Source organism: Hyla sarda, chromosome 2, assembly GCF_029499605.1.
Source record: "Hyla sarda isolate aHylSar1 chromosome 2, aHylSar1.hap1, whole genome shotgun sequence".
Classification (NCBI taxonomy): domain Eukaryota; kingdom Metazoa; phylum Chordata; class Amphibia; order Anura; family Hylidae; genus Hyla; species Hyla sarda.
The window spans coordinates 336052275-336077373 of record NC_079190.1 but is presented as its reverse complement, the minus strand read 5'-3'; the positions used below and the strand labels follow the sequence as shown (position 1 = coordinate 336077373).

Below are 25099 nucleotides of genomic sequence, written 5' to 3'. Positions count from 1 at the left end.
CTTCTTCTCGGAAATTCGAAGTGTCTTTGAGGAACCTGCCCGAGCCTCTTCTGCTGAGACTGCCCTGTTGAACCTGGTCCAGGGTAATTCTTCCGTTGGCGAGTACGCCGTACAATTCCGTACTCTTGCTTCTGAACTATCCTGGAATAATGAGGCCCTCTGCGCGACCTTTAAAAAAGGCCTATCCAGCAACATTAAAGATGTTCTGGCCGCACGAGAAATCCCTGCTAACCTACATGAACTCGTTCATCTAGCCACTCGCATTGACATGCGTTTTTCCGAAAGGCGTCAGGAGCTCCGCCAGGATATGGACTTTGTTCGCACGAGGCGTTTTTTCTCCCCGGCTCCTCTCTCCTCTGGTCCCCTGCAATCCGTTCCTGTGCCTCCCGCTGTGGAGGCTATGCAGGTCGACCGGTCTCGCCTGACACCTCAAGAGAGGACACGACGCCGCATGGAGAATCTCTGCCTGTACTGTGCCGGTACCGAACACTTCCTGAAGGATTGTCCTATCCGTCCTCCCCGCCTGGAAAGACGTACGCTGTCTCCGCACAAAGGTGAGACAGTCCTTGATGTCAACTCTGCTTCTCCACGTCTTACTGTGCCTGTGCGGATATCTGCCTCTACCTTCTCCTTCGCTACTATGGCCTTCTTGGATTCCGGATCTGCAGGAAATTTTATTTTAGCCTCTCTCATCAACAGGTTCAACATCCCAGTGACCAGTCTCGCCAGACCCCTCTACATCAATTGTGTTAACAATGAAAGATTGGACTGTACCATACGTTTCCGCACGGAGCCCCTCCTAATGTGCATCGGACCTCATCACGAGAAAATTGAGTTTTTGGTCCTCCCCAATTGCACTTCCGAAATTCTCCTCGGACTACCCTGGCTTCAACACCATTCCCCAACCCTGGATTGGTCCACTGGGGAGATCAAGAGTTGGGGTTCCTCTTGTTTCAAAGACTGCCTTAAACCGGTTCCCAGTTCTCCTTGCCGTGACCCTGTGGTTCCCCCTGTAACCGGTCTCCCTAAGGCCTATATGGACTTTGCGGATGTTTTTTGCAAAAAACAAGCTGAGACTCTACCTCCTCACAGGCCTTATGACTGTCCTATTGACCTCCTCCCGGGCACTACTCCACCCCGGGGCAGAATTTATCCTCTCTCTGCCCCAGAGACTCTTGCTATGTCTGAGTACATCCAGGAGAATTTAAAAAAGGGCTTTATCCGCAAATCCTCCTCTCCTGCCGGAGCCGGATTTTTCTTTGTGTCCAAAAAAGATGGCTCCCTACGTCCTTGCATTGACTACCGCGGTCTTAATAAAATCACGGTAAAGAACCGCTACCCCCTACCTCTCATCTCTGAACTCTTTGATCGCCTCCAAGGTGCCCACATCTTTACCAAACTGGACTTAAGAGGTGCTTATAATCTCATCCGCATCAGAGAGGGGGATGAATGGAAAACGGCATTTAACACTAGAGATGGACACTTTGAGTATCTGGTCATGCCCTTTGGCCTGTGCAACGCCCCTGCCGTCTTCCAAGACTTTGTTAATGAAATTTTTCGTGATCTCTTATATTCCTGTGTTGTTGTGTATCTGGACGATATCCTGATTTTTTCTGCCAACCTAGAAGAACACCGCCAGCATGTCCGCATGGTTCTTCAGAGACTTCGTGACAATCAACTTTATGCCAAAATGGAGAAATGTCTGTTTGAATGTCAATCTCTTCCTTTCCTAGGATACTTGGTCTCTGGCCAGGGACTACAAATGGATCCAGACAAACTCTCTGCCGTCTTAGATTGGCCACGCCCCTCCGGACTCCGTGCTATCCAACATTTTTTGGGGTTCGCCAATTATTACAGACAATTTATTCCACATTTTTCTACCATTGTGGCTCCTATTGTGGCTTTAACCAAAAAGAATGCCAATCCTAAGTCATGGCCTCCTCAAGCGGAAGACGCCTTTAAACAGCTCAAGTCTGCCTTTTCTTCGGCTCCCGTGCTCTCCAGACCTGACCCATCTAAACCCTTCCTATTGGAGGTTGATGCCTCCTCAGTAGGAGCTGGAGCGGTCCTTCTACAAAAAAATTCTTCCGGGCATGCTGTTACTTGTGGTTTTTTTTCTAGGACCTTCTCTCCGGCGGAGAGGAACTACTCCATCGGGGATCGAGAGCTACTAGCCATTAAATTAGCACTTGAGGAATGGAGGCATCTGCTGGAGGGATCAAGATTTCCAGTTATTATTTACACCGATCACAAGAACCTCTCCTATCTCCAGTCTGCCCAACGGCTGAATCCTCGCCAGGCCAGGTGGTCTCTGTTCTTTGCCCGATTTAATTTTGAAATTCACTTTCGGCCTGCCGATAAGAACATTAGGGCCGATGCTCTCTCTCGTTCCTCGGATGCCTCGGAAGTAGAGCTCTCTCCGCAACACATCATTCCTCCTGACTGCCTGATCTCCACTTCTCCAGCCTCCATCAGGCAAACTCCTCCAGGGAAGACCTTCGTCTCTCCACGCCAACGCCTCGGAATCCTCAAATGGGGTCACTCCTCCCATCTCGCAGGTCATGCAGGCATCAAGAAATCCGTGCAACTCATCTTTTGTTTCTATTGGTGGCCGACTCTGGAGACGGATGTTGTGGATTTTGTGCTAGCCTGCACTGTCTGTGCCCGGGATAAGACTCCTCGCCAGAAGCCCGCTGGTCTTCTTCATCCTCTGCCTGTCCCCGAACAGCCTTGGTCTCTGATTGGTATGGACTTTATTACACACTTACCCCCATCCCGTGGCAACACTGTTGTTTGGGTGGTCGTTGATCGATTCTCCAAGATGGCACATTTCATCCCTCTTCCTGGTCTTCCTTCATCGCCTCAGTTGGCAAAAAAATTTTTGTACACATTTTTCGTCTTCACGGGTTGCCCACGCAGATCGTCTCGGACAGAGGCGTCCAATTCGTGTCAAAATTCTGGAGGGCTCTCTGTAAACAACTCAAGATTAAATTAAACTTTTCTTCTGCCTATCATCCTCAATCCAATGGGCAAGTAGAAAGAATTAACCAGGTCCTGGGTGATTATTTACGGCATTTTGTTTCCTCCCGCCAGGATGACTGGGCAGATCTTCTACCATGGGCCGAATTCTCGTATAACTTCAGAGTCTCTGAATCTTCCTCCAAATCCCCATTTTTCGTGGTGTACGGCCGTCACCCTCTTCCCCCCCTCCCTACTCCCTTGCCCTCTGGTTTGCCCGCTGTGGATGAAATATCTCGTGATCTTTCCACCATATGGAAAGAGACCCAAAATTCTCTCTTACAGGCTTCATCACGCATGAAGAAGTTTGCTGATAAGAAAAGAAGAGCTCCCCCCATTTTTTCTCCTGGAGACAAGGTATGGCTCTCCGCTAAATATGTCCGCTTCCGTGTCCCTAGCTACAAATTGGGACCACGCTATCTTGGTCCTTTCAAAATTTTGTGCCAGATTAATCCTGTCTCTTACAAACTTCTTCTTCCTCCTTCTCTTCGTATTCCTAATGCCTTTCACGTTTCTCTTCTTAAACCACTCATCATCAACCGTTTCTCTCCCAAACTTGTTTCTCCCACTCCTGTTTCCGGCTCCTCGGACATCTTCTCCGTAAAGGAGATACTGGCCTCCAAGAAGGTCAGAGGGAAAACTTTTTTTTTGGTCGATTGGGAGGGTTGTGGTCCTGAAGAGAGATCCTGGGAACCTGAGGGCAATATCCTAGACAAAAGTCTGCTCCTCAGGTTCTCAGGCTCTAAGAAGAGGGGGAGACCCAAGGGGGGGGGTACTGTTACGCCGAGCGCTCCGGGTCCCCGCTCCTCCCCGGAGCGCTCGCTACACTCTCGCTACTGCAGCGCTCCGGTCAGATCCACTGACCCGGTGCGCTGCGATACCGCCTCCAGCCGGGATGCGATTCGCGATGCGGGTGGCGCCCGCTCGCGATGCGCACCCCGGCTCCCGTACCTGACTCGCTCTCCGTCGGTCCTGTCCCGGCGCGCGCGGCCCCGCTCCCTAGGGCGCGCGCGCGCCGGGTCTCTGCGATTTAAAGGGCCATTGCGCCGCTGATTGGCGCAAGTGGTTCTAATCAGTGTGTTCACCTGTGCACTCCCTATGTATACCTCACTTCCCCTGCACTCCCTCGCCGGATCTTGTTGCCATTGTGCCAGTGAAAGCGTTTCCTTGTGTGTTCCTAGCCTGTGTTCCAGACCTCCTGCCGTTGCCCCTGACTACGATCCTTGCTGCCTGCCCCGACCTTCTGCTACGTCCGACCTTGCTTCTGCCTACTCCCTTGTACCGCGCCTATCTTCAGCAGTCAGAGAGGTTGAGCCGTTGCTAGTGGATACGACCTGGTCACTACCGCCGCAGCAAGACCATCCCGCTTTGCGGCGGGCTCTGGTGAAAACCAGTAGTGACTTAAAACCGGTCCACTAGCACGGTCCACGCCAATCCCTCTCTGGCACAGAGGATCCACCTCCTGCCAGCCAGCATCGTGACATTAATGCACATCTGTTTCTCTGTTTTCATCTTTGCATGAACTCCACACAAAGATAGGGTTAGCTGGGCTCAAGTTTGTACAAGCCTTGGAAGATATCTGTGAAGCAGTATCGCATTGGTACAAAGCAAAGTCAAGCAGTGGGCACTGTATTAAGACTAGTAGTAGACTAGTAGTAGTGCATCTCGGATACGTAAAGCACAGAGCTACATAAACTGCGGAGTTGAAATTCAGATTTGTAGCTACAGGTTCCCTAGTTAGCAATCAAATTGCCTATAGTGTAACATGCAGCATAAAATTATTCCTGCTCTAATACTCATACAAATCCAGTTTTGTGAGTGGAAGGAGAGCGCCATGCACAGAGAGTAAGTAGCCTACTGTATGCATAGGTGGTGATCTCACTCTAAATTGGAGTAAGCCAGTGATTCCCAACCGGTCTGCACGCCTATGACTCACGTCGCCGCAAGGGGGAAGGGAAGCCTGTGTGCGCACTGCGCACACAGCGTCCCACAGCGTCCCCCCAGCATCCCCCTTGCGGCGCAGTGAGCCGAAAATGGGGCCCTGCTACAACTATAAGATGCCATGGAACTGCAAGCTGTGCCGGATTCCCGTGCCGTGGAACTTCAAGTTCATGTGCCTGCTTGCTTAAGGTACTGTACCCTGTGCACCTCTGTTACCCCTTCTCAACCCTGTCGCTCATGTCCACCTTCCCCCCCCATCACTCATGTCCACCCTCCTGTCATCCATGTCCGCCTTGTCCACCTCCCTGTCCATCCCCATCACCCATGTCCCTTTGTCACCCCTGTCCACCCCTCTGTTACCACCTTGTCACTCCTGTTCACTCCTCTGTCACCCCCTATGCCCCTTGTCACCCATGTTCACTCTTCTACACCCATTTGTCACCCATGTACACCTTCTGTCACCCCCCCTACACCCCCTCTGTCACCCATGTACACCCCGGTCACCCATGTACACTCCTCTACACCCCTCTGTCACCCATGTACACCCCTGTCATTCATGTACACTCCTCTACACCCATCTGTCACCCATGTACACTCCTCTACGCCCCCCTGTCACCCATGTAGACTCCTCTACACCCCTCTGTCACCCATGTACACTCCTCTACACCCCTCTGTCACCCATGTACACCCCTCTGTAATCCATGTACACTCCTCTACACCCCTCTGTCATCCATGTACACCCATCTCTCACCGATGTACATTCCTCTACACCCCTCTGTCACCCATGTACACCCATCTATCACCCCTATACACTCCTCTACACCCCTCTGTCATTCATGTACACCCATCTATCATCCATGTACACTCCTCTACACCCCTCTGTCATCCATATACACTCTCTACACCCCTCTGTCACCCATGTACACCCATCTCTCACCCATTTACATTCCTCTACACCTCTCTGTCACCCATGTACACCCATCTATTACCCATATGTACTCCTCTTCACCCCTCTGTCATCCATGTTCACCCATCTATCACCCATGTACACTCCTCTACACCTCTCTGTCACCCATGTACACCCCTGTCACCCATGTACACACCTCTACACCCCTCTGTCACATATGTGCATTCCTCTACACCCCTGTCACCCATGTGCACTCCTCTACACCCCTCTGTCATCCATGTACACTCCTCTACACCCCTCTGTCACCCATGTACACACCTCTACACCCCTCTGTCACCCATGTACACACCTCTACACCCCTGTCACCCATGTACACTCCTCTACACCTCTCTGCCACCCATGTACACTCCTCTACACCCCTCTGTCACCCATGTACACACCTCTACACCCCTCTGTCACCCATTTACACCCCTGTCACCCATGTACACACCTCTACACCCCTAAGTGCGGAGCTTAATAGGTTTGTTTTGCAGGTTTACTGGTGATCTCTAAAGGGGATGAGCTTAGACAAGACTTCATTATCCTGCGCCACGAAAGTCAGAAGTTGAGAGAGTGCACCACGGAGGTGGAACACAGAGTTCGGCAGTTGAGGATACTTTCCGCCCTGTCCCTCAACAAATAGCAGATCTACAGCGTCAGTTTAGAGGAATCGTGGACAGAGCCGACGACTTCTAAAAATCGCCTCCGGTGCAATAATGTTTGGCTGGTGGGCCTTCCTGAAAAGGTGGAAGGCGCTGATCCTGTGGCATTCCTGGAATTCTGGCTCAAAGAGATTTTGCCTGCGGATGTCTTCTCTCCCTTTTTCTCAGTGGAACAGGCTGATAGGGTCCCAGCCAGGCCTCCTGTACCCCGGGGGGCCCCCCTTCCTGGCAAAGAGTCTGAATTTCAAAGACAGAGACGCTATCCTGTGGGCAGTGAGAATTAAAGGAGAAGTTGTCTTCGGGGACAGTGGGGTCTCTTTCTACCCAGACTTTTCTGTGGAATTATATAAACAATGCACCAAATTTACAGAAGTTAGAGCCATGCTTCGTTCCAAGGGATATAGATATGCCATGCTAAACCCGGCTCGTCTGAGGGTGGTGGATGGATGCACCACTAAATTCTTTGTGTCACCTACTGAAGCGTTGCAGTGGGCGGAGGCTGCCCCTTGGGCTGCTCAGCCACCGGATTGATTTCCTTGCTGGACTGCCTGCTCTCTCCTTAGTTAGTTAGTGGGTTAGGATTGCAATGGTAGTTGCCCGAGGCACGAGTTTTCCTTAGGTCCTTCCCTTGATAGGGGGTTAGGGGGTTATTACCTCTAGTTCTATTGGGATAGCGGGAGGTGGTGGTTAGGTGGATTGTTTGTAACTCTCGTCTGATATAGTTTTTGTTCAGGGAAAAGTCTGCACTTGTTTAGTTGGTGTTAGACAGGGTATTGTTTGGGGACTGTTATACAGTTTTTTCATGTTCTTGCTGTTTTGTGTTGTCATGTCTTTGTTGGATGTCTTTGTTGTCTGGATGAATGGGGTGTGGCTGAGAGCTCTCTAGATGGCCTGGTTTTCCTTTATAGGCTCAAACCCTGCTTGTGCCTTTTACTTGTTTCATAATGGAGTCCCTTAAAATACTCAGTTGTAATGTCCGTGGGCTCAACTCTAAATTCAAGAGGGCGCTGTGCTTAGATTTGGGTTAAACGACACTCACCGCATATTATATGTCTACAGGAGACTCACCTCACAGGTCAAAAGGTGTTGGTCCTACGGAGAGCATGGGTGGCGAGGGGGTACCACTCCTCCTCTTCTTCGGCCAGGGGGGTTTTGGTCCAAGTGTCAAAATCCCTCCCACTGTTATTATCTCAGGTTTCCTGTGACCATTTTGGTAGATATGTCATCTTGCATTGTGCATTGTCTTCCTTTTGCTTCACGCTGGTCTCGGTGTATGTGCCTCCTCCCTTCCATGTTGATTTGTTTAACTCACTTACTGATAAACCTACCTCTTTCCCTACTGACCCTGTTCTTTTTATAGGTGATTTCAATGTTGCTCCGGATCCTCGGCTTGATCGCACCAGTGCTGTGAACCCTGGCTCATCTGCATTATCTTCTTGGCGTCTGGGGCTAGGCCTCACCAAACTCTGGTGATGGAAGTATCCTGACGATTCTATTTTCTCCTTTCACTCCTCCTTTTTTTAAATTATTTTTTATTGTTTTTAAATGTCTGTACACTTTCTTTTTCTTTTTTGTATATTTAAATAAATATGTTTTTTGTATGGCACATGAGACTAATTAAATAATTTATTGGTGTGCAGCACCATATAGTTGCTAGCTTTCTCTTTTTTCTGAAATAGTACTTTTACTCCTGAGTACATAAGTCCTTCTCTCGTATAGACCTTGCATATGCATCGGCTGACCTACTGCCTGCAGTGAGTGAGGTGTTTTACACTAGTAGAGGGATCTCAGACCATTCAGCTTTAATAGTTACTCTGTCCCTGGGTCCCCGTCCCTCCTCTCTTATATGGAGAATGCACCCGGGTGGCTTCAGGCTGAGGAAGTGTTTTCCGCCTTATAGCTACACATACTGATTACTGGACACATAATGCCTCCCACCTGGATGTTTTGATCCAATGGGACGCTTATAAGGCAAGTGTCCGGGGGGCAATTATAGCTGGTGTGGCGAGTAGAAGGGTGGAGCTTCGGGCTTGGGAGAGGGCGTTGCAGGTTTAAATTGGGGTACTGGAGACAGCGGTGGTCAGGGATCCTACTCCTGAGGCAGAAAAGGCATGGGCTAAGGTGCAGCGATCCCTATTGATTTTACAGAAGGATCTGGGTTGCCTGAAACTGTCAGACAGAGAAGCGGCCCTATTTGAATTTGGGGCCAAAAATGGTAAACTGTTGGCCTATTTATCGAGGGAGAGCCACCCAGTGGCTTCCATACCCTGTATATGTACAGTAGATGGGGCATTGAGTGCTGACTTGGTTTTTGTTAATGAGGTATTTCACTCCTTTTTATAGTTTCCTATATTCTTCCTAATCTCAGATAGACCCACTGGCTATATTTTTTTTTTGAGGGAACTCCCCCTTACCCCCTTGACTCCACTTCAGTCTTCAGCCCTTGAGGGCCCTTTGACAGCTGAGGAGGTGTCACGGGTTATCAGGGACTTGCCCTTGGGGAAGACTCTGGGTTTGGATGGGCTGGTGGGAGATTGGTACAGGGTGAATGAGTAGAAAATAATTCCAATTCTACTTAACCTGTATGCAGCGGCTTTGGAATCTGGGGCCTTGCCTGATTCCATGAGAGAGGCCCTTATTGAGGTACTTCTCAAGCCTGGGAAAGACCCGACTTTGCCGGACTCATACCGCCCTATTTCTCTTCTCAATGTAGATATAAAAATTTTGGAAAGGTTCTGGCGAACAGGCTTAGAGAAGTAGTTTTTTCGGTTGTTCACCCTGACCAAACCGGATTTTTGCCAGGGAGAGCCACGGATATCAATGTCAAAAGGTTACAACTTAATATCTCCGCAGCGGAGGAGGACTCTTCCCCTGGCTATGTTGTCAGCCTTGATGTGTATAAGGCTTTCAACTCGGTTGAATGGCATTATATATGGGGCCTGATGAGTGTCCTCCGCTTTGGACCTATTTTCCGGAAGTGGTTTTGCTTACTATATGATACCCCTAGAGCCCGTATACGTACTAACATGGATTTTTCTGAGTCTTTCCCACTGGGTAGGGGTACTAGACAGGGGTGCCCCCTTTCCCCCTTCCTGTTTGCCTTGGCTATAGAGCCTCTGGCGGCAGCCATTAGGGCCTCTTAGGCCAATGGGGGCATCCCTAGAGGGTCTGTGACTGAAAAGATTTCCTTGTATGCTGATGATACCCTAGGATATATAGTAGATATGGAGGGCTCCCTGAGTGCATTGATTGATATCTTGGAAAGGTTTGGGGAGGTCTCAGGCTTTAGAGTAAATTGGGCTAAATTGTCCATTATGCCCTTGTCCCTGGGAGGGGTTCTGGAAGTGGAAGTGATTTCAAGCATTTCTGAGTGTATGGCCCTTAATTTGATCCCTCTTTTGGAAACTACGATCACAAAGCTTCAGGCATGGGATTTTTTACCCTTGTCTTTGGCAGGTAGGGTTAATATTTTCAAGATGATATTTCTTCCGAAATTTCTATATCTTTTTCCTTTGTCACCTATTTTCTCCCTAGATGTTTTTTTTTTTTTTTTAAACTTGACAGAGATCCTTCTATTGGCAGAATAAACTTCTGAGATTGGGTCAGACATTGCTCCAGGCACCATAACAACGTGGAGGACTCGCAGCTCCAAATATGCATAACTATTTTTTAGCTTCGCAGCTGGTTTACGCAGCCTGGTGGATTGACCTGGATCTTTCTAACACCTGCACAACTCTGGCTGGGGCTCTCATCGGTTCGTATGAGACATTTACTAATGTATTGTATAGATATACACCCTCCTCATCCTTGTTGACACCTATTAAGACCGTAGCTGCGGTCTGGTCGGTGGCTTCCGGGCGTTTCCCTCGACCGGTGGTTTCTCCCCGAGCACCCTTGTGGGGGAACCCTCCTTCGGTCCACCTACGGGATTTGGAGGCTGCCGGGTTTTCACTCCCATGTAGTTAAATTTGCAGTGCACTTGTTTGGAGAAGATTGTATCTTTCCTTCATTTGCTGATCTGAAAGGCTGTTTTGATGTTCCTGGGAATGTCCATTTCAGGTATCTCCAGTTGAAACATGTGGTATCGGCTCCCTGTTTGGTTCCCTGGAAGTTACCCCTGTGTTTAATGATTTGGAATTGCTCCTGGGGACCACCGATCTTTCCAAACCCCTTACCCAGGCGTATGCCTTATTGCATTCAGTGGGTCCGGATCCTTTTGCTAATGCATATTTGAAATGGGTCAACAATGTTCCTAGTCTTTCGGAGGAAATGTGGCGGGAGGTGGTTAAAAAGTATTATCCCTCAGTGGTGAGTGCCCGTGACATGCTCATTCAGTTCAGATTTATTCTATGTTTCTATTATACTCCTGTTAGATTACATAGAATGGGAGTCTTAGGGTCTGAGATGTGCCTTAGGTGTGGGTGGGAGAGAGGCACTATTTTGCATGTGGTTTGGGATTGCTCCTTTGTAGTGCCCTTCTGGAGAGAGGTGATGCAATTCCTGTCTGACCATCTAGAATTTCCCTTTGTGCTAATGCCGGAGGTCCGTTTGCTGGGAGTTATAAATGGTCTGGTATTGGGTCCTTATAGGCATATTTTAATCCGTTTTCTCCCGTTTTGTGTACGCAAAGTTATAGTGATGGCCTGGAAAGATACATCCTCACCTCCAATTTCCTGCTGGTTTGCCTTAGTGAATAAATATGTTCCTCTCTGTCATGCCCTTTATGTGAGTCGTAAATTCCCCAAGAAATTTGACAAAGTATGGGTGCCATGGTTGTTGCTAGATGTTTCTACGGATCCTCTGGTTCGGGGGACTTCTCAGGTGTAATATGGTTACTGGGTTGGAAGGCGAGCTCCTAGGAAGTGTTCGGGTGTGTGTGTGTGTGACTGGTTGTGTCTTTGTTTGTTCTGTACATTGGTGCTGGAGTTCTCTCCGGGGATGCATTATGCCTGCTACATAGACTGGTTTATAGTCCTTATAACTGGTTCCAGTTATGCAACATTCATATTTTATATTCTGTGGCTTATGGTACTCTCTTGTCGTGTATGGGATGGTTTGATCCCCTGGAGGATTGTTTTAATTTGTTGTTCAAGTTTTTGAAATATAATAAAAATAAATATAAAAAAAAAAAATGTGGCTGGAAGAAAATGTCACGATGGCCCATACCAGATGGAGAAGAGAAGGGAACAACTTTGATTAGAGAAGACGTCATTTGTAAGTTGCTGTCTAAAGCAGCACTGTAATCTACATACCCACAGATAAATAGATATTGAGATATTTTGCATTGCGTTTTTTCCTTTTTTTATTTTATATATTTATTTTTTGCTTGTCAACCTCTGTAGGGGTGCTTCGCAAATTTTTTTTTCCCGTGCAATGCCCTGAGCCAAAAAAGGTTGGGAAACACTGGTGTAAGCATGCGGAAGGGCTTCTGATTTTAGTATGTGCGTTATAAAATGATAGTGTTATTTACCCCACATGGTGAATGCCAGAATTGTTGTTTTTTGTTTATCTTGCCTTTCTAGAATTTGTATGAAAAGGTGACTAAGACATACAGTATGCACCCAAAAATTATGTTGATAAAAACTACAACTCAGCTTAAAAAACAGTCTTTCCTAATGCTGTGTCGATGTAAAAATAAAAATACAGTGAGAAGAATTAAAAAAAAAATGTAAGTGTTTTTACTGTGCAAAATAGTAAAACATAAAAAACGTTGTAATGACCATTAAATACGTCTAGCAGGAAATTTATTGTGTATGGTAAACACTGTAATAACAAAACAAAAAACAGTCTTGGAATTCTTTTCTTTTAACTCCCTCCTTCAAATATAAATAAATGAATAAATTGTTAAAATTTAAGCTGTATAATAAATTATGGCAAAACTAAATAAAATATACAGTAGCCTAGATCCAGACATATATTATAAAATGTTAACAATTACCTATTTTGACCAACAGAGGATGCTAGATCCTGAGGAATGATCCTGGCTACTTTTTTGCACAAGTCTCCATGGAAGGGTAGGGTTAGCAATACATTAGCTCATAGTAGTTTGCACAAGCCTGAAAAAATACCTGTGAATCAGTATTGGTATAAAGTAAAGTCAACCAGTGGGCACTATATAGAGACACTGGGTGGCTGTCAGTTGCACAACAATCAATTTAGGGGCCCCTCTGCAAGACCTTCTGAGGGAGCCCCTAAGCTCCTCCCTCACAAAGTATGCCAAGCCCACACCAATTTACCAATTCCCCTCCCATACCAAATTTCTCTATCCATACTAAATGCTCCCATAGCCATTTTTATGCCCACACTTTAAAGGGGTATTCCGGCGCTTAGACATCTTATCCCCTATCCAAAGGGGAGCATGTTCGCTCCGGGTCTGATTACGGCCAATCACGGGGACGGACCATTGTGACGTCTCGGCTCTGCCCCCGTGTGACGTCACGCTCCGCCCCCCTCAATGCAAGCCTATGGGAGGGGGCGTGGCGTCACACGGGGCGGAGCCGTGACGTCACAATGCTCCGTCCCCATGATCGACAGTAATTAGACCCGGAGCAAACACGCTCCGGGGACTGATTCTGACGGAGTGCGGCGTGCAAGATCACGGGGGTCCCCAGCGGCGGGACCCCTGCGGTCATGCATCTTATCCCCTATCCTTTGGATAGGGGATAAGATGTATAAGCACCGGAGTACCCCTTTAATGCTTGATGTAATTTTAAAGAGGATCTGTAAGTAATACTGAGAACATTTAAAACGTGTTCCTTAGCTGTTTAGGTATATCAATGGTCTCCAAACTTTGGACCTCCAGCTGTTGCAAAACTAGAACTCCCAGCATGTTGGATACCCAGGCATGCTGGAAGTTGTAGTTTTGCAACAACTGTAGGCACACTACAACTCTCAGCATGCCTGGACAGCTGTTGGCGACAGCTGGAGGTCTAAAGTTTGAAGACCTAGGAGGTAAAAGCTTTTACTGGCTGTAGAACCAGAGTTAGCATCCAGAGTTCACTGCTCTTTTGCACCAGCAGTCCGGCGCTGGAGAGACAGCTCAGCAGCAGACAGTACGTACCCTATCAAGGCACGCCAATGTGTACAGTGTCCTCTCTCTCCTCAGGGGAAGACTTCTGTCATGTGTCTCCCTATTCTAAGCTCTAGTGCTAGCTCCACCCGGACCGCCCCCAGGTGTCAGGTTTACTGCATTCACGCTTTTTCCATTGGTGTGATTGTGGAAGTGCCCGTTGTAGACTAAGTGTGGCTCTGGGCAATATTAAAAATGAGGCCACCATGTAGCCTAGCCTAATAGTGTCACCTTCTTACATGAGGAATCCGCTATGCCCCTGCTAGTAGTACATCTCTGATTGGTACAGCACAGAGCTACATTTACTGCTGTTTCAAAATTCAGGTTTACAGCTACAGGTTCCCTAGTTAGCAAGCAAAATGCCTGCAGTGTAGGCAAAGGCTAAGTTAGGTTATCGTGTCTTCGTCGCCCTCAGGCAGCACAGATGGCTATTTCCACCCGAGAACTGCCCACCTAGCGTGACAAGTTAAGAAATGATTATAATTGTAATGTCCTCATTCCACCAGTAGCTGAGCATGGCTCACCTGTCGTTTTTACATGTTGTTTGTAAAATCCAGTTTTATTCGTATAAAATGAATAAATCATAGTAGATGGTGAAGAGAATTCTGGACGCGTTTCGAACGGTAATCCGTTCTTTGTTACAGAAAATATAGGCATGCACAAGGTCTGCTTATATAGGCAACCACAATTGCACAGAGAAAGACAAACACAGGGGAAATAAAATCCGTAAATTAAAAGGGTTATCCACCATAAGGGGATTTTAGTACGTACCTGGCAGGTAGTAATGGACATGCTTAGGAAGGATCTGCGCTTGTCTTGGGGCTAAATGGCTATGTCATGAGATTACCATAATACTGTGGCTAGCTGTTTGTGAACTTGTATTTCCTGTTTGACTTTTCTTTTTTTGACTACAAATCCCACAATTCCATTTTCCTCCCTCCCACACATCAGCAACCCCACCCATTGAAACAAAAGACCTGTGGTTTTCAATCAGGGTGCCTACAGCTGTTGTATTAGTTGCAGATTGATCCCTCCACCCATTGAAGCAGACAGGCTCCCTGTCATCAGCTGACTAGTGAGTCAGGTCTCGGCTGCATTGCAACCTGGGAAAAATCTGAGACAATAGTCATTTTGTATGCTGGTAAAAATAAATATTGGAGTTAAAATCACAGAAGAATTGTGAGAAAACCGTCACACACAGGTAAGGACACTATATTATGAACTACACTAACTTTACAGCCCCTGTAGCATAGTCAAATAAATAAAAAAAATCCTGGAATACCCCTTCAAGACCATGTGATCAAATGGTGTGGTACGACTAATGAGACCTAATGACACAGTGTGAATGAGAGCACCAGCAGAGGAAACTGCCACTGAATACAAGATGTGTATAGGTGCTCATTCACACTGGGTTTGGTGTACAAAGAAAAAAAACAGACACTCGAACAGAGCAAATGTAATACAATGCAAAGTATTATACAATGCTAAATCAGTAAGACCTGGTATGAAATACTAAATAATGCCAACTATCAATAATATATTGGAAATATATAACAAGCACCGATGGATATGTTAGAATATACTACTGATGTAGGCCTACAGCTCTCTACATGTGAGGCTGTGTTGTGATGGAACCAAAAGGATTCCATGCAAACAATATACGTATCTAAAATATGAATTTCGGAAAGGACAGAAAACATCTATGTCACACCAGCCACTAGAATGACAACCTGGAGAGAATAAAAGACAAAAAAAATACAAAAATATGTGTGTATGCAACCTCAATACTGGAGGGCCTGGAGGTAAATATAGTGCTCAGTAATATAAAAACAATTCCTTCCGAATATTGAGACCAAAAGGTTCCACAGTATTGAGGGTAAATTGCCAGAAGGCCTCTCGATTGAGAGGTTTTCTGTACGAATCACCTGCACGAGCATGCACATAAATTTTTTCAATAGTATATGCTGTGAACATGGTATCAGAGCCTCCATTTATGTTAACAAAAGTGATGATGCAGCAGAACGAGTACGTCTAGAAACATTGCCTATGTCATTGAGATGTTCCAAAATTCTTGTTTTAAATTTATGTTTCGTGCATCCTAAATATTTTAATTTACATTGGGTACATTCAATGACTTAGATTATGTTTGTAGAACAACAATTAAGAAATTGATAAATTTTGATGTTTCTGTCAACTGATGAATTTGAAAATGAATTGACAGTCTTAGTATATCTACAGGTGCAGCATGGATGCCGCACCTGTGAAAACCCTGACAGCTCAACCAGGTGTCAGACGTGTGGGAATTATAGCCTATATTGTTTGAGGCTATGCGATCACCTAGGGACCTACCCTCTGATAGGATGTGTGCTAGGATAGGACCCCGTTTTAGTGAAGATGTCTCCAAATGATACTATGAGCTTTATTGAACTGGGGTTCAAAAGTAAGAGCTAAGACAGGTTTCGCAATGGTTTTGTTGGGGCGTTTAGGAAGTAACAAATCCTTCCTATCACGACTGTTGACATGTCTTTCCGCTAGTTCTAATTTTTTGTACAAGTATCCCCGATCATGTAATCTACATTTGAGTTCCCCTTTTTGAGATCCATAAGATTAATTTGTAGAATTATTCCTTTTTTAGTCGTGTCCTTTCTCCGACTGGAATGGCTCTTGTGGCGTGTTTCGGATGATTGCTGTTCACTCTTAAAAGAGTCTTTCCCGAGATGGATTTATGATAAGATTTAGACTGGACTGTATCTTCGTGTACACCCACCAGAGTCAAGTCGAGGAACGACACAGTATTCCTGTATGTTTCAGAGGTAAATTTGAGATTAAATTGATTGTCATTGATATAGTGGATGAAGTCTGGTATGGAAGACACATCAGAATGGCAAACTAATAGCACATCATCGATGTATCTTCCATACCAGACCACATCAGCAGAAAAGGGATTAGACTCAGAAAAAATATATGTCGACTCCCAGTAAGATATGGTGAAGTTAGTGAGTGACGGGGAATGTATAGCCCCCATCGACAACCCGCTAATTTGTAGGAAATACTCGTCTTTGAAAGAAAAATTATTGTGAGACATCAGAAAATGGGTGGCTTGTAAAATAAACTCACAAAGATCGGGGGTATATCAGCTGTGTTTCGTAAATGAAATTCCAGAGCTGCCAGATCCACATCCCATGGGATATAGAAAAACGACATCACATGTCACCCAGTTATAACCAGCATCCCATGGCATATTGTCCAATTGAGATAACACATCTTTCGTGTCCCTGAGAAACCCAGGGAGACGTTGGACCAAAGGCTGTAGCTTTTGGTCCAACCAAGAGGACAATCTCTCCAGGAGTGAACCTCTCGAAGACATGATGGGACGCATGGGAGGAGGAAAGATACATTTGTGTGTCTTGGGAAGACCGTATAGTAAGGGGATGATGGGATGCAGTACTAATAAGAATTATTTTTGATTATCCGTAATGGCCCCTAATGTGACCCCCTCTGTAAGTAATGTGCCTAACGCTCTACTGAAATCTGCAGTAGGATCAATGTTTAGCTTCCTATAAGTGGATGAATCACCTAACATGTTAGAAATTTGCATAACAGAACAACTGATGTCCATGACAGTAACTATCCCTCCTTTGTCAGACATTTTGATTGTTAAATCAGGATTATTACTGAGGGATTGTATAGCCTGTAATTCACCCCTTGTTAGGTTATTTCTCCTACGAGCATTTGAATGGCATTCATTGACTAGGGCAACAAAGTCCCGCATAACTAGTTCCTGAAACAAATCCATGCAATCACTCCTAGATTGAATAGGGTAAAGATGCGGATTAGAATTTTGATGAATAATATTGGTGTGAATGTCACAAGCAATAGGTGTACTGGTAACTTCCTGTTCTTATAAGGCAAGAAGTAATAATTGCTCGCTGAAACTTAGACCTCTATATTCATTATGAATCAATGAGAATTTAACATTCTTATCATTGGCACCAGGATCAAAGAAATGCTTTTTTATTGTGAGATTCCGAATAAATTTGTTAACTTCACACATTGCATTAAACACATTGAAAGTATTGGTTGGAGCAAAATTTAAATCTTTCGATAGAACTTTAATTTCATATGTGTTCAATGCAACGGAAGAAAGATTCATGACCCCTTGTGGGGATCCCGATTCCTGAGTTGACGGCTTGTTCCATTGTTTTCTTGGGTGTTTCCTGCCACCCTTTTGTTGTCTCTTGCCTGTTGCGTTCTCTTTCTCCATGGTTTGCGGTAGTAGGACACGTTTTTTGGCTCTGGAAACGGGTTCAGTCTCGGAGTTGTCCCCGTTCTCAGACTCTGGCTCCGAAGAGCTAAAGGTGACTTTTGGTTTAATTTTGGGGTATCTATGTCCCTGATGTTTTTTCAAAATGGAGCAGGGATTTTCTCCTCGTTCCCACCTGCCCCATTCATAAACCTGTTTCAATTTATAGTCATTAGTGTCTCTCAACAATTTGATTTTTTTGGTTTGCATGATATGACTTTCCAAACGGTCAATATTATTCTCCATCTACTGCATAAGTACATCAAATTCAGGTAGAGAATTGTAGTTAGACATTTTTTGTTTTAGTTTGTCAATGTCCGCTTGTATATTTTCCATTTTCTAATTTTCATATTTGACAATGAGTCTCATAATTTTGAAAGAGCAATCGCTCAGAGCCTCCTTCCACTCACTCACAAAGTCCTCATTAAATATAGCGGTAGGTACCTTTTTGATGCGAAGACCACGAGGTATAATTCCATTTTGCAAGTAGTTTGTGAGTGTAGTTTGATCCCACCACAGGTGAGTCTCCTGGTTAAGTAGAGATTCCAGGCTGTGTAGTAGAACTTTCAGGTTCACATCGGTGCATGCTTGTGGTTGAGTTGAAGAAAACAGTTGTGCAGCTTTCTGAGTGCGGTTCCTGGGATCCTGAGGATGCTGAGACATCACGAGTAGCTCATGAAGTGGAGTCTGGTCGAACCGTAATAAATCCATTCACCATCAAATGTATAGCTGTGGCTGCAAAGCCAATATATCCTGATAGTGCTGGATGGGGGAGCACGAACAAAGTCCAGAATCAAAGTGAAGCAGATGAATGTCAGCTCACCTCCCCAACATTCAGCACGGATCTGCCCGGACCAGGTGCATAACGTCAGCAAACAAGATGAAAGGGATCAAGCAGAATGATGCAAAATCCAGTTTTATTCATATAAAATCAATGCATCATAGTAGATGGTGAAGAGAATTCTGGAGGCGTTTCGAACGGCGATCCATTCTTTGTCACAGATAACATAGAAATTCAAGATGTGTATATGTGCTCATTCACACTGGGTACAAAGAAAAAACAGACACTCGAACAGAGCAAATGACCTTTGCAGACCTTGTGCATTTCTATGTTATCTGTGACAAAGAATGGCTTGCCATTCGAAACGCATCCAGAATTCTCTTCACCATCTACTATGATGTATTGATTTTATACGAATAAAACTGGATTTTGCATCATTCTGCTGGATCACTTTCATCTTGTTTGCTGACGTTACGCACCTGGTCCGTGCGGATCCGTGCAGAGTGTTGGGGAGGTGAGCTGACATTCATCTGCTTCACGTCTTTTCATGAGCCTTTGTTTTATCCATGGAAAAGCTTTGGTTTGTGTTTTATGCACCAGATTTGCATACTAAAGTGAATGCTGCCTACATTTACAGTGTTAGAATCTCCAGCTTGAAGTATTCCATTTGGTATTCCTCTGAAATAATAACCAAGTTTATTCTTTTGGCAGATTAGTTTCAGCAGCTGAAAGCTATACCGCAGAAACTCTGTTGTGTGCACTGTGCAGTGGAATCCCATTGACAGCAGTGGAGTTATGCTTGAAAATTCCATAGTGTGAACCCAGCCTAAGAGTTTTCATGTTCAATTCCTGGCGTCTACAAGTTTTTATGCCATGCCGGTGGTGGTGTGTGGTGTCGCAGTACAGCAATTCCATCTGCAATTCCATCTGCTACCCATTATAATGGTTAGTTGGCTAATTTGCTACAGGTGTGCTAATAATATGTATAAAATTATGTATTTTAGGTACTGGAGAAATTTTCTAAATTAATGTATTTGCATTACACTTTATATTCATGCATACACTGAGGTAACCACAGTGCAAAGGGTTAATGCATTACATTCATTTAAAACAAATGTTGCCCAGCTGAGATAACACCGTGTCTCATTTCCTAGCTGTCAATCAAAAATGACTTTTCCTCTGCAGTCTCTAAGACATTCTGCAGCAGCAAAGTCCCATTGATTTCATTGGGATTCTGCTGCACTGTTCACGTGACACAGAAATTCAGATTCCGACCTCAGCAGAAAGAATATTCATGTCTATTCTTCCTGCGGATTCTGTAAGGAAATGCATTGCCTTCTATGAAACGCCGCATTTCCGAGCGGTCCTAGTGCTGACATGTTTTTCTGTATGAACATTCCACTATGTGAACATAGTCTAAGTCAGGGGTCTCAAACTCAAATTATCTGGGGGCCACTGGAGGTAGCGGCTGGGTGAGGCTGGGCCGCATGTGCCCCTTACATATAATGCTCCCATCATATGCCCCTCACATATAATTCCCCCATCATACGCCCCTGACATATAATGCCCCCATCATACGCCCCTCACATAGAATGCCCCCATCATATGCTCCTCACATATAATGCCCCCATCATGCGCCCCTCATCATCCACCAGCAACACCCCCTACCAGCAGTAGCACCCCCATCATCCACCCGAAATCACTCTCCTCATTCATACCCCCCTGTGGTAATAGCATGAGCTGACGGATGATGGGGTGTATTAGGTAGGCAACAGTTTCCGCACATTAGGAAGGTAGCAGTTTCCCCACATTGGGAAGGTAGCAGTTTCCCCACTTTAGGAAAGTTGCATGTTCCCCACATTAGGAAGGTGGCGATTTCCCCACATTAGGAAGGTTGCATGTTCCCCGCATTAGAAAGGTAGTGATTTCCCCACTTTAGGAAGGTTGCATGTTCCCCACATTAGGAAGGTTGCATGTTCCCCACATTAGAAAGGTAGCGGTTTCCCCACATTATTAAAGTAGCAGTTTCCCCACATTAGGAAGATAGCAGTTTCCCCACATTAGGAAGGTAGCAGTTTCCCCACATTAGGAAGGTAGCAGTTTCCCCACATTAGGAAGGTAGCAGTTTCCCCACATTAGGAAGGTAGCAGTTTTCCCACATTAGTAAGGTAGCATGTTCCCCACATTAGAAAGGAGTAGTTTCCCCACATTAGGAAGGTAGCATGCTCCCCACATTAGGAAGGTAGCAGTTTCTCCACATTAGGAAGGTAGCAGTTTCCCCACATTAGGAAGGTAGCAGTTCCCCCACATTAGGAAGGTAGCAGTTTCCCCACATTAGGAAGGTAGCATGTTCCCCACATTAGGAAGGTAGCATGTTCCCCACATTAGGTAGAATTGTGTCCCCCCCCTCCGACACACACATACACACACACACACACACAGGCACACACACAGACACACACACATGCACACACACATTGACACACTCACCTGTTCTGCACTGTGCTTCTCCTCTCCGGCGGCCTGACGAGTGACGTCACTTATTGAGAGCAAACATACCTGTGTATTGCCTTACCGTGTATCTTACCCTTTTCTCCGTGACCTGACCCTGCACCTTTCCGCATGCCTACTGACCACTTGTTACGTTCCTGACTATGCTACTGTACCGCCAGCCCTGACCTTCTGCTATCCTGACCATGAGTTGCCATATCCTACCTGTGCCTCGAATTCCTCAGCCGCCTGTGTGGTTTAGCCGTGCCAGGGGTAGCAACCTGGGTGCCACCTGCCGCAGCAAGTCCATCCCCCTTTGCGGCAGGCTCTGGTGAAAACCAGCGGCACCTTGTATGGTCCGTATCATCTGCCACACAGGTCCAGCAGATCCACATCCACCAGTGTTCGTGTCAGCTGAAACGTGAGTGTTACAATATGCTTTATAGAAATCTGCATTAGCATAGGAAACAACAGACTGAAGCCGATCCTATTTATTTCTATGGGAGGCTTTTCTTGGTATGCTTTGGGACCTGTGCAGACATCATTGTGTAGGGAGTTGGCTGTGCTCTATCACCTATTAGAAATAGCCTGAACTTGTCTTATCTATACACCTTTCACCTTAATCCTGTCTGGGATATTATTGGATCTGCTGAAATGTTCTCTCTACAAAACAGTAAGTTTTAGCTTATTATTAGGCTTAGTGGCTAGAATGAAAACTGCAAGATTTCACTATTATTTTAAAATGTAGATAGGAAATGGAAAATTTGAAAAACCAAATCACCCAAAAATCTTAAAAAATATGTTTAACATAAAAAAACTTGATTTAAGCATTAGATCAGTTTTAATGAAGCTTTCAGTTTGATAAACCTTAAGACTTTCCTATAGAAGTTGATGAGTCAGCTGTAGACTGTTTCTTATGGTTCATGTGACTGCATCTCTCTAAGGCTACATTGACACTACATTTTGGGCATACAGCTGCCAGATCCGGTGGGAAAATTTAATAACCACACTGCCTTCCACTCTGTCTCGCTGCCTCTATTTACTTATCCTGATGATGCTCTCTTTTTGTTCTACTGAAGATGGAGAGCCGGGACTGTACATTAGTAGAAGTAAAGAGAAGCAGCGGGTGGACTGGACAATGTGAGTATGCATTATTTTGTTCTCTTACAAAGCTATCAGGCTGTAAATATTTTAGTAATTCAGAATACCTCTTTAAGTGACCACTGCTGGGGTTTTCACATGGTTTGCATCTTACAGCAGTGTTTCATGTGCAGCTGTAAGTTGCCTTATGTGAATATACTCTTATAGAAATGGCAATGGTGCTGTTAGGTAACAGGGGCTGATACTGGGGAAAGCACTCTGGTCAGTATTGTTGTGAGGAGAACGGTTGGTTGCAATGTTATGACTATGCTTTGACATGCTCTGCTTATATTTTATTTCAGACACACTTAGGAGATAGAGTCAGCTTTCTTTGTCTGCTCCTATGTATACATTTTGCTAAAAAGAAAAGACATTTAGACAGCCTCCAATGAAAAGGTATTCAAGAAGACGTAAGACTAGAAATTACCACTTGTTTGTCCTTATTCCCAAAAGTTCTTCTGTTCTTGACTAAGTGTTAAATGTAGCCCACAGATAACATTAAGTACAATCTATTCTTTAATATTCTCATAAATTGTTAGGTTATCATAGTCCGGTGCTCACTTTTCTTATTTTATCCGTTCCGGGCTGAAAAATAAAAGAAAACAAATTTTCTCTTACCTGCCTAGGCTCCCCCGGTGCTTCAGTACAGGTGTTCGGTCCCCGGGCTGTATTCTTCTTACTTCCTGTTAGCCCGGCACGTCACACGGAGCTGCAACCTATCACCGGCCGCAGAAATGTCCCGCCTCGGCCAGTGATAGGCAGAAGCTCCGTGTTACGTGCCGGGCTAACAGGAAGTAAGAAGAATACAGCCCGGGGACCAAACGCCTGTACCGGAGCACCGGGGGAGCCTAGGCAGGCAAGAGAAAGCTTATTTTCTTTTTTTTTGCAGCCCGGAACGGATACAATAAGAAAAGTGAGCACCGGACATGTCCTTTAAGGCTATGCTTTCAGGTCAATGTTGAAGCAAGTTGGATGGCAAAAACAAGGCTGATTCCCACCTTGTAATACAATACAATGTCCATGTATATAAAGGGGTTATTTAACATAATGTAATTTTAATACGTACCTGCCAGACAGTAATGGATATGCTTAGGAAGGATCTTGTCTTGGTGCTAAATGGCTATGTTGTGAGATTACCATAATGCTGTGGCTATCTTTTTGTGAATTGGCTATTTCCTGTTGAAGTCTGTTCCCTTAAACTACAAATCCCATTATTCCTTGTTTGTATGTGTGAGGTCACTTTTCTCCCTCCCACACATCAGCCACACCACCCATTGTGATCTATTCAATGTAATAGACCAATGTTCTCTGACCAGGGTGCCTCCAGCTGTTGCCAAAACAGAATGATCTTCCTCCCACCCTGCGGTTGCTCCACCCATTGAAGCAAAGACAGGCTCCCTCTGATCACCTTGTATACTGTTAAAAATAAACCTTGGGGCAAAAATCACAGAAGAATTGCGAGACTACCATGAAACATAGGTACAGACACTGCATTATAAACTGCACTAACTTTATAGCCCCTGTAGCATGGTCAAATAAAAACAAATCCCGGGAATACCCCTTTAATAAATATACGCAGTAACAGGACAATGAACAATATGTAATTTGTGTCACTGTTGTGACCTGTTGTTTAATGCCTGCGATTTAATAATGGCATATACAGCGATCAACATCCACGTGAAATAAATAACATTGTAGAACTAACTTCTCATATATACATTGGAGACATCGTGCATTTTATATCTTGACTGCAGCATAGTGTTTTTAGCTCTGCAGTGCTAGTGCTAAAGTCGTAAACACCTTGGCCATTGACATTCATTGTATGTATTACGTTCTAATACAAGATGGTGTATACTTCACATCTGTGGATAATAATAATATTAATAATAGTAATCCCTGCAGCAGGAAGTAGGTTAAAGCCTTTGATTTCTCATAAATGGTTTGATTTCAATTACCAGCATAAATATTAAGTCCGTACATTCATAGCCTGATTTACAGAAAGCAGCATAGAATAATTATTGCTTACTTTGCATTTGCTTGCAAAGTCAACGTTGGTCCAAGGAATATCAAGTTTTTTACATTGTCATCATGAAATATTCTGGTACATACAAAGAGAGAGTTCATTGGGAAGTATATTCCATGAAAATTCCATTTACTTTTGTTTCCTTAATTTCATGAGTAAGAGATCCTTGGGAGACATGAGTGAACTTCTCGTCTTCAACAGGCACATTGAAGAGGGCTTACGACAGTATGAAGTTTGAGGTACCAGTGGGAAGTCACTGTCCAAGCAGCTATCAGTTTCTGCACATGAAACCGTATCACGTCACCTGAGTCAGTTTGTTCCTTTCTTGGCTGAAAGGCAACAGGCACTGATATCCCAGAGTAAAAAAATGGTTGGTTTCTTGGCTTGAACTGGTGTCAGCAACTGTGCTTTGAACACCCCCCTATGTCATACATATGATTTTACAAGGAATGAAGCATCATTTTGTCTGCAGGAAACCACTGTTCAAATAAGGCCTCACAACGCTGTTTGAATTTCAGCTTGGAACATACTGCCAAACATGGCCTGAAAATAAGATAAGAGCAATGAAGTAAAAAGATCTAGACATATCATACTATGCTTTTTATAAAAAATGAGAAAAGGCATACCGTATATACTCGAATATAAGCCGTCCCGAATATAAGCCGAGGCCCCTAATTTCACCCCAAAAACCCAGGAAAGTTATTGACTCGACTATAAGCCTAGGGT

At 45.0% G+C, this 25099-nt stretch overlaps 1 protein-coding gene and 1 long non-coding RNA gene across 4 annotated transcripts in view; one reads left to right on the top strand and one right to left on the bottom strand.

Annotated features, from left to right (window-relative positions):
- Positions 1–25099, top strand: part of LOC130356452 (uncharacterized) — a 71576-nt gene that overhangs the window by 36061 nt on the left and 10416 nt on the right. Inside the window, exons 1-2 of one of the 2 annotated variants that reach the window (XR_008888887.1) lie at positions 22299–22350; positions 22653–22746. This is a non-coding gene — a long non-coding RNA (uncharacterized LOC130356452). Of the gene's footprint in view, positions 1–22298; positions 22351–22652; positions 22747–25099 lie in introns of those variants that run through there. The other variant, XR_008888886.1, reaches the window with a different exon arrangement.
- SLC26A9 (solute carrier family 26 member 9) overlaps positions 23897–25099 on the bottom strand; it is an 81927-nt gene continuing 80724 nt past the window's right edge. For both annotated transcript variants that reach the window (XM_056558024.1, XM_056558023.1), the window contains exon 21: positions 23897–24916. In XM_056558024.1, coding sequence (XP_056413999.1) covers positions 24869–24916 — 48 coding nt within the window. In that variant the 3' untranslated portion in view covers positions 23897–24868. The remainder of the gene's footprint in view (positions 24917–25099) is intronic.